Source organism: Oncorhynchus kisutch, unplaced genomic scaffold (assembly GCF_002021735.2).
Source record: "Oncorhynchus kisutch isolate 150728-3 unplaced genomic scaffold, Okis_V2 scaffold982, whole genome shotgun sequence".
NCBI classification, from domain to species: Eukaryota; Metazoa; Chordata; class Actinopteri; order Salmoniformes; family Salmonidae; genus Oncorhynchus; species Oncorhynchus kisutch.
Window position 1 is genome coordinate 96,388 of NW_022262927.1, and position 10,656 is coordinate 107,043.

Below are 10,656 nucleotides of genomic sequence, written 5' to 3' on the forward strand. Positions count from 1 at the left end.
GAGATGGTGTGGTAGGTGAAACTATCATAGAGAGAGAGAGAGAGAGAGAGAGATGGTGTGGTAGGTGAAACTATCATAGAGAGAGAGAGAGAGAGAGAGATGGTGTGGTAGGTGAAACTATCAGAGAGAGAGAGAGAGAGAGAGAGATGGTGTGGTAGGTGAAACTATCATAGAGAGAGAGAGAGAGAGAGAGATGGTGTGGTAGGTGAAACTATCATAGAGAGAGAGAGAGAGAGAGAGATGGTGTGGTAGGTGAAACTATCATAGAGAGAGAGAGAGAGAGAGAGATGGTGTGGTAGGTGAAACTATCAGAGAGAGAGAGAGATGGTGTGGTAGGTGAAACTATCAGAGAGAGAGAGAGAGAGAGAGATGGTGTGGTAGGTGAAACTATCATAGAGAGAGAGAGAGAGAGAGAGATGGTGTGGTAGGTGAAACTATCAGAGAGAGAGAGAGATGGTGTGGTAGGTGAAACTATCAGAGAGAGAGAGAGAGAGAGAGATGGTGTGGTAGGTGAAACTATCATAGAGAGAGAGATGGTGTGGTAGGTGAAACTGGGCTTTCCCCGATCCACTGGGCTTTCCCCGATCCACTGGGCTTTCCCCGATCAGAACCATCCGTTGCAAGATTGTGCGCACATCTTCGATCTCTGCAGTGTCGTCATTGGACGCCTAGTTTATTTTCCTTTCTTCGCCCATCCTGTGTTCTTCCACCTCCATGGTCCACACAACCTATAGTAAGGACCCGGTGTTAGACGGTAGACTAGCCAAGTAGCTGGAAAGGGCTCCATGGTCCACACAACCTATAGTAAGGACCCGGTGTTAGACGGTAGACTAGCCAAGTAGCTGGAAAGGGCTCCATGGTCCACACAACCTATAGTAAGGACCCGGTGTTAGACGGTAGACTAGCCAAGTAGCTGGAAAGGGCTCCATGGTCCACACAACCTATAGTAAGGACCCGGTGTTAGACGGTAGACTAGCCAAGTAGCTGGAAAGGGCTCCATTAGAAGAGCCCATGTTACTTCTCTATCTTGTTGTGACACCCTGGGGACAGTTAGTGCAATCAGAGAGACTGCGATATCTGCCCCAGCCTACTGCAATCAGAGAGACTGAGATATCTGCCCCAGCCTACTGCAATCAGAGAGACTGAGATATGTGCCTCAGCCTACTGCAATCAGAGAGACTGCGATATGTGCCTCAGCCTACTGCAATCAGAGAGACTGCGATATGTGCCTCAGCCTACTGCAATCAGAGAGACTGCGATATCTGCCTGAGCCTACTGCAATCAGAGAGACTGCGATATCTGCCTCAGCCTACTACAATCAGAGAGACTGAGATATCTGCCTCAGCCTACTGCAATCAGAGAGACTACGATATCTGCCTCAGCCTACTGCAATCAGAGAGACTGAGATATCTGACTCAGCCTACTGCGATCAGAGAGACTGAGATATCTGCCTCAGCCTACTGCAATCAGAGAGACTGCGATATCTGCCTCAGCCTACTGCAATCAGAGAAACTGAGATATCTGCCTCAGCCTACTGCAATCAGAGAGAGAGATATCTGCCTCAGCCTACTGCAATCAGAGAAACTGAGGTATCTGCCTCAGCCTACTGCAATCAGAGAGAGAGACATCTGCCTCATCTGACATCTGCCAGTCAGGTGTGGTTCTGCTTGCCGGCCGACTCCAGTCAGGTGTGGTTCTGCTTGCCAGCCGAATCCAGTCAGGTGTGGTTCTGCTTGCCGGCTGACTCCAGTCAGGTGTGGTTCTGCTTGCCGGCAGACTCCAGTCAGGTGTGGTTCTGCTTGCCGGCTGACTCCAGTTCCAAGTAACGTGCAATGACACAGGAAACATCATGCAAATTTCTGCACAGTCGGTCGACACCGAAATAAACAAGTGAAACCAACGTATACTGTTAGGGTTACGATGTTTTCTTTAAAATGTCTGTTTCCGGGAATAGAAAGGGGATTTCCTCTGTTGTGGCCTAACATGCCAACTCAAATTAAATCCAAATGGTTAGAGCATCCACTGGAAATACATCTAGTCTTCGGCACACTCCATTTCTTAATGAGACATGTTCAGCTCAGAGGTGATTGGGAGAGGCCGGGGGAGAGGCCAGGGGAGAGGCCGGGGGAGAGGCCGGGGGAGAGGCCGGGGGAGAGGCCGGGGGAGAGGCCGGGGGCGAGGCCGGGGGCGAGGCCGGGGGAGAGGCCGGGGGAGAGGCCGGGGGAGAGGCCGGGGGAGAGGACGGGGGAGAGGACGGGGGAGAGGCCGGGGGAGAGGACGGGGGAGAGGCCGGGGGAGAGGCCGGGGGAGAGGCCGGGGGAGAGGCCGGTTCTATGTTTAGTCATTATTAAGTGAGGGTGAGGCCGGGTCACAACCTGCTGTCATGTCCATTAAAATCTATGCAATATTTTGGGTAATGGTTTAATTGACTGACATGTAGTGTCTACGATAGTAACACGGTGTCAGAATCAGAAAATTATGTTTTCACTTTTTATAGGAGCATAATTAAACAACAATAAGAAACTGGCTATTTAAAGCATTTAGTTGTTATTTTAGCTTTCATCCTTAGACAGTGTCTCTGTGCTGCAGTAGTGTAACTAAAGGCTGTGGGAAGGTGTACACAGGGCTAACTGTGAGGAGAAACTGTGAATCCTGGAAATAGGTACTGGAGCTGCTCCCAGGTAGGAGGAAATCATCTGTTGAGAGAGGTGATATATTCTCCCTCCCAATCCTTCTGCTGCTTTCTCTCTGCAGATTTAAGAACATATTCACACCTTTCTCTCTGCAGATTTAAGAACATATTCACACCTTTCTCTCTGCAGCTTTCTCTCTGCAGCTTTCAGAACATATTCACACCTTTCCTCAACAAGAGGAACAGTAGAACCACTAGTGTTATAGCCTAGGCTTTGATCAGACAGAACTTTTCAACTGATCTGACGTCAGCCGTAAACCTGGTCTGAAAACCTGGATATCCAAAGAAGCTTCAATGCAAATAATTTTCAAACCTGCTTCCATTATATGTCCAGCCAGCCCATAACACCAGTTATATATGTTTCCACGGCAACACAGGGCTTCAAAATCACCCCGGCTGGTAGCGAGCAGAGGCAGGCTATTTTTGGGCAGAAATGGTCAATTATACTTTTGGTACCCGAAGGCTATAATGAAATTTCACAATCTGTCTCAACACCACACTGTGCATTGAACAATAAAGGTATTGTGACCAATTAAAGGGAAGACCGACCTCAGTAAAAACCAAATGTGTTTCTGATGTTTTACCTCCACCATCGGTCCTCTATGAGCAGTCTGGCCGGACGATGCCATTGATGATCTATCTAAGGAACTAATCTCTTTAACTTCAACTAAATGTCTGTGTCTGGTCTTAAGGTGAAGTCATGCTGGGTCAATATAGCACGTTTCCCTTAGTCAGCTCAGTCCCCCATTAATGAAATCAGCCTGTGAAGAATCTGATTGTCACAAACAGTCCAGTCCAAACACATAGCCTCTCAGTTACTAGTTAGTCATGATGCAATGGAACAGTTTGAGAAGTAGTAGGCTATGAGTTCAAAGCAGTAACATCACACCACACAACCGCTATCATCTCTCTCACACACACACACACACACACACACACGAAGAAAACAGTCATCATCCACTTTGGTGATTACTGAGCACACGTCTCTTCTTCTGAATAGCACTGATCCTACCTATGAGAGGTAGCCTGGTGCTGAGAGAGAGAGACACAGAGAGACAGAGACAGAGACAGAGAGAGAGAGAGACAGAGGGAGAGAGAGACAGAGGAAGGGAGAGACAGAGGAAGGGAGAGACAGAGGAAGGGAGAGACAGAGGCAGAGAGACAGAGGCAGAGAGACAGAGGGAGAGAGACAGAGGCAGAGAGACAGAGGCAGAGAGAGACAGAGGCAGAGAGACAGAGAGACAGAGGCAGAGAGACAGAGGGAGACAGAGGCAGAGAGAGACAGAGAGAGGCAGAGAGAGACAGAGGCGGAGAGAGACAGAGGCAGAGAGAGAGAGAGACAGAGGCAGAGAGAGACAGAGGCGGAGAGAGACAGAGGGAGAGAGAACCGTGTCATTTAGAGATTAGCCTAGCCACAGGCTCTACAAATAGACTTCACCTGTAAGCTTCCAGAGCAGGAGGAGTTACTGTACAGGCCCATTGGTGCAGCTGTCTGCAGAATGAGACTAATGCAGATGAAGGACTTTTACAATAGCAACAATTGAAATGTTTTAAGCAACAACATAGTCTGTGTCTTGTCTATAGCTTCCAAAAACAATCAACGCAATACATTTGAGGCCATTTTAGGCCTATTTCTGACAGATTTCAGAAACCACAGATTATTTGAAGCCATGGATGAGCCTAAGAGTTGAGTTATGGATCGATGCATCTTGAAACACGGGTTACATCCCGTACCAATTTAAGGAGTAGATTTAATATTCTAGCAGTTTCTATGCCAATTAGCAGATGCTTTTATCCAAAGCGATTTACAGTCATGTGTGCATACATTTTACGTATGGGTGGTACCTGGCATTGCAAGCACCATGCTCTACCAACTGAGCTACAGAATCAGACCTGTGTTACCTACAGAATCAGACCTGTGTTACCTACAGAATCAGACCCGTGTTACCTACGGAATCAGACCCGTGTTACCTACAGAATCAGACCCGTGTTACCTACGGAATCAGACCCGTGTTACCTACAGAATCAGACCCGTGTTACCTACGGAATCAGACCCGTGTTACCTACGGAATCAGACCCGTGTAACCTACAGAATCAGACCTGTGTAACCTACAGAATCAGACCTGTGTAACCTACAGAATCAGACCTGTATTGCAACTCAACAGGGATGAGAAAGACAGCTCTGAATCATTTGATCACATTACCAGTCAAGCAACTGATGAACTTTGGGTCACCTCACACCTCTACAGAGGCTAGTTCAGAGGAGAGGAGAGACTGACTCAGTGAGAACTACAACCACTAGCTATGGTTCACGAAATCTGCAAAGCCTTTTTCTCACTAACATTACCACTGGGAGGTAGGGTATAGCCTATGGCATTAAAAACATGAGAGTCTTGTATTCTCACTTCTTCAAATCCCCAACCCTGGAAGACACCAGGTCAGTGGATCTAGCATTCAACACAGAGCTAAGGATAAGAGAGAGAGACAGAATGTACTGACTGTCTCCACTGTAGTGATGATGATCTGATGTACTGACTGTCTCCACTGTAGTGATGATCTGATGTACTGACTGTCTCCACTGTAGTGATGATCTGATGTACTGACTGTCTCCACTGTAGTGATGATCTGATGTACTGACTGTCTCCACTGTAGTGATGATCTGATGTACTGACTGTCTCCACTGTAGTGATGATCTGATGTACTGACTGTCTCCACTGTAGTGATGCTCTGATGTACTGACTGTCTCCACTGTAGTGATGATCTGATGTACTGACTGTCTCCACTGTAGTGTTGATCTGATGTACTGACTGTCTCCACTGTAGTGTTGGTGATCTGATGTACTGACTGTCTCCACTGTAGTGATGATCTGATGTACTGACGGTCTCCACTGTAGTGATGATGATCTGATGTACTGACTGTCTCCACTGTAGTGTTGATGATCTGATGTACTGACTGTCTCCACTGTAGTGATGATCTGATGTACTGACTGTCTCCACTGTAGTGTTGATGATCTGATGTACTGACGGTCTCCACTGTAGTGTTGATGATCTGATGTACTGACTGTCTCCACTGTAGTGTTGATGATCTGATGTACTGACTGTCTCCACTGTAGTGATGATCTGATGTACTGACTGTCTCCACTGTAGTGATGATCTGATGTACTGACTGTCTCCACTGTAGTGATGATGATCTGATGTACTGACTGTCTCCACTGTAGTGTTGATGATCTGATGTACTGACTGTCTCCACTGTAGTGATGATCTGATGTACTGACTGTCTCCACTGTAGTGTTGATGATCTGATGTACTGACGGTCTCCACTGTAGTGTTGATGATCTGATGTACTGACTGTCTCCACTGTAGTGTTGATGATCTGATGTACTGACTGTCTCCACTGTAGTGATGATCTGATGTACTGACTGTCTCCACTGTAGTGTTGATGATCTGATGTACTGACTGTCTCCACTGTAGTGATGATCTGATGTAGACTGTCTCCACTGTACTGACTGTCTCCACTGTAGTGTTGATGATCTGATGTACTGACTGTCTCCACTGTAGTGTTGATGATCTGATGTACTGACTGTCTCCACTGTATTGATGATGATCTGATGTAGACTGTCTCCACTGTACTGACTGTTTCCACTGTAGTGTTGATGATCTGATGTACTGACTGTCTCCACTGTAGTGTTGATGATCTGATGTGAGTGTAATGATTTGCAAGAAACACGAAGCGTTAATCATCAGCGGTGAAAGACTATTTGTAGGAAGCAGTCTCATGTCATACGAACTCCATCTGCTCCGAGTTTGAGCCTGGACATGGTTTAGGAACAGAAACTACAACAACAGACAACATGTGTGAGGAATAAAGACTTAAACACCAACACCGTGCCGTAGAAGAGATACACCCGAGGACATTAATATGGACTGAGTTTCCAAGCACACAGCAATAGCAACACTTTGGAGTAAAAGTATAAAAATATCCCTCAGATCAATAGCAGCTCAAAAGGGAGCCTGTCAAGCATCGGGTATCGTCAGTTAGGCCCTAACTCATATAGTCAGCTGCAACGTCTCACAATAGATGTGCAGACTGAGACAACTCCTAATAAAACACGGTCTGAAATACTGTTCCTAATCAAATGGTTGACGTGAGAAAACTGATGTCACTCTTTTTGAATCACAACAAAATGTCATTTTGAAGTATGTCTACATCTGAATCAATTGCTATTGATTTGTGATCCTAGTACACTAGATTATGAACCACACAAGAAACATTAACTGCACTAGCTTTAAATGAGATAATTCTAGGAAGGCAAGAAGGCAATTGCTCTGAAGGCACCATGCAAGCAATGCTGAGAGAAATCATTCAGGCAAAAGGTTGCTATGCAGGTTTGCATTTCTGACAACTAGTTTAGGGATAAATGTAGCCTTGATCATCACTCTCAGTTCCATTACATTACGACTCTCAGTTCCATTACATTACGACTCTCAGTTCCATTACATTACGACTCTCAGTTCCATTACATTACGACTCTCAGTTCCATTACATTACGACTCTCAGTTCCATTACATTACGACTCTCAGTTCCATTACATTACGACTCTCAGTTCCATTACATTACGACTCTCAGTTCCATTACATTACGACTCTCAGTTCCATTACATTACGACTCTCAGTTCCATTACATTACGACTCTCAGTTCCATTACATTACGACTCTCAGTTCCATTACATTACGACTCTCAGTTCCATTACATTACGACTCTCAGTTCCATTACATTACGACTCTCAGTTCCATTACGACTCTCAGTTCCATTACATTACGACTCTCAGTTCCATTACATTACGACTCTCAGTTCCATTACATTACGACTCTCAGTTCCATTACATTACGACTCTCAGTTCCATTACATTACGACTCTCAGTTCCATTACATTACGACTCTCAGTTCCATTACGACTCTCAGTTCCATTACATTACGACTCTCAGTTCCATTACATTACGACTCTCAGTTCCATTACATTACGACTCTCAGTTCCATTACATTACGACTCTCAGTTCCATTACATTACGACTCTCAGTTCCATTACATTACGACTCTCAGTTCCATTACATTACGACTCTCAGTTCCATTACGACTCTCAGTTCCATTACGACTCTCAGTTCCATTACATTACGACTCTCAGTTCCATTACATTACGACTCTCAGTTCCATTACATTACGACTCTGTTCCATTACATTACGACTATCAGTTCCATTACGACTCTCAGTTCCATTACATTACGACTATCAGTTCCATTACATTATGACTCTCAGTTCCATTACATTACGACTCTCAGTTCCATTACATTACGACTCAGTTCCATTACATTACGACTCTCAGTTCCATTACATTATGACTCTCAGTTCCATTACATTACGACTCTCAGTTCCATTACATTACGACTCTCAGTTCCATTACATTACGACTCTCAGTTCCATTCCATTACGACTCTCAGTTCCATTCCATTACGACTCTCAGTTCCATTACATTACGACTATCAGTTCCATTACATTACGACTATCAGTTCCATTACATTACGACTATCAGTTCCATTCCATTACGACTCTCAGTTCCATTCCATTACGACTCTCAGTTCCATTCCATTACGACTCTGTTCCATTCCATTACGACTCTGTTCCATTCCATTACGACTCTGTTCCATTACATTACGACTATCAGTTCCATTACGACTCTCAGTTCCATTCCATTACGACTCTGTTCCATTCCATTACGACTCTCAGTTCCATTCCATTACGACTCTCAGTTCCATTCCATTACGACTCTCAGTTCCATTCCATTATGACTCTCAGTTCCATTCCATTATGACTCTCAGTTCCATTACATTACGACTCTCAGTTCCATTACGACTCTCAGTTCCATTACATTACGACTCTCAGTTCCATTACATTACGACTCTCAGTTCCATTACGACTCTCAGTTCCATTAGATTACGACTCTCAGTTCCATTCCATTATGACTCTCAGTTCCATTACATTACGACTATCAGTTCCATTACGACTCTCAGTTCCATTCCATTATGACTCTCAGTTCCATTCCATTATGACTCTCAGTTCCATTACATTACGACTCTCAGTTCCATTACATTATGACTCTCAGTTCCATTACATTACGACTCTCAGTTCCATTACATTACGACTCTCAGTTCCATTCCATTATGACTCTCAGTTCCATTCCATTACGACTCTCAGTTCCATTCCATTACGACTCTCAGTTCCATTCCATTACGACTCTCAGTTCATTCCATTACGACTCTCAGTTCCATTCCATTACGACTCTCAGTTCCATTCCATTACGACTCTCAGTTCCATTCCATTATGACTCTCAGTTCCATTACATTACGACTCTCAGTTCCTTTACATTATGCATAAGAGTAATTGGAAGAAGACATCTTCTGTACAGTTTTGTTACGAACCCCAGCGCTCGGCCTGAACATGAACAAGCATCGCTTGTGGTACGGTTTTGGAAGCATACGAACCTTATCTTTCATATCAGCGAGAAATAATTTCAAAAAAGGTTCAATTGATATACATCTTTATAGGGTTAAAGAGTACATCTTGGGCGAGGGTAAATTAGGGCTGAACTAACTCAAAACAAGTTACCAGAACTTGAACTGTAATGAATGAACCGGCACCCCGGTATATATTATTTTATTGCTGCTCTTTAAGGACGTGTTACTTTTATCCGTATTTATTGAAACTGCACTGTTGGTTAGGGGCTTGTAAGTAAGCATTTCACTGTAAGGTCTACCTACACCTGTTGTATTCGGCGCACGTGACTAATAACATTTGGTTACGATGCAGAGCAACGTGTTAAGATTGGCATAAAGCCTAAACGTGTTCAATGATATAAACATATCAAAAGAACATTGCTACACGTTTTACAACATCTATCACTATGACTCAGTGATAGTCCACCGCTGTGTAAAAGTAACCGAACTAAACCAGGCTACAAAACGTTTTCAAATTAGAACAGCTTGTCACCATTAAAAAGTGCATCATTTTATGCGTCTTGAGAAATTGATAAAAGTGAAAACGCTTGAAAAGTCGCCTAAGCTAGCAAGAAGCAGATGTAATCCTTCTCCCATCGCTAGCGGGAGCCTCTGTTCACTAGCTTGACAGAACGTCAAGACCGCTCGTCCCCCTCCAAACGCGGACCAACTAATTAGCTGATAACGGCATCCTCATTCAAACAGTCAACTACGATCCATCATTGTCATAAGATACTTTTTAACTAAATGTCTACTAAGTTGACATGGACCGAAAAGGAAAAATACTTTTTAATTATTCCGCTAGCTAGCTAATAAAGATATTCTATGCAGGAGACCGCTAACGAACGAGCGGTTCTCTCTCAACATCAACAATAACATGTTCCAGCTTTCCCCTTATAGTGAATTCCTTTAAAGTTATCCCTTTGCACAAAAAATACACATAAATTCACACTAAAATTAGTTCCTTGTCGTTTAAATTACACATGCGAAGATTTGCGTTGGCATTATATCGTTTGCTAACCGTTTACATTTATAATGATTTCAAGCTGCGCTTTACCTTCAATTCCGCACTCTCCGCCATCTTGCAATTCCTAGTGCAAGCGTGATGACGTGTTGTGACGTAACCGACCGCTACGCTACGTGCGTGCGCTCATTGGGGGTGCATTTAAAATACTTGAAACGTTGTTTGAGTGCTTAAAACTGTGTTAGTTTTGCAGTAGATATAATCCGTCCCATATTCCGTTTCAAGAGATACGTTTAATTGACATGACACTTTAGGCATCTTTTGAGGTCCTCAATCAATGCAAAATGCAACATTTTTTCCTCTCCCAACCACCAACTTGTTCTTTGTAATGGAGTTGTCTCCATAGAAGTTTTGTACATAATTTCCTCCACAAAAGAGAGTGACTATGCCTCT

General features: G+C 44.1%; 1 protein-coding gene across 2 annotated transcripts in view; it reads right to left on the reverse strand.

Moving 5' to 3' along the window:
• LOC116363978 (E3 SUMO-protein ligase PIAS1-like) overlaps positions 1-10,360 on the reverse strand; it is a 91,802-nt gene extending 81,442 nt beyond the window's left edge. For both annotated transcript variants that reach the window (XM_031817304.1, XM_031817303.1), the window contains exon 1: positions 10,297-10,360. In XM_031817304.1, coding sequence (XP_031673164.1) covers positions 10,297-10,320 — 24 coding nt within the window. In that variant the 5' untranslated portion in view covers positions 10,321-10,360. The remainder of the gene's footprint in view (positions 1-10,296) is intronic.
• Between the last annotated feature and the right edge of the window lie 296 nt (positions 10,361-10,656).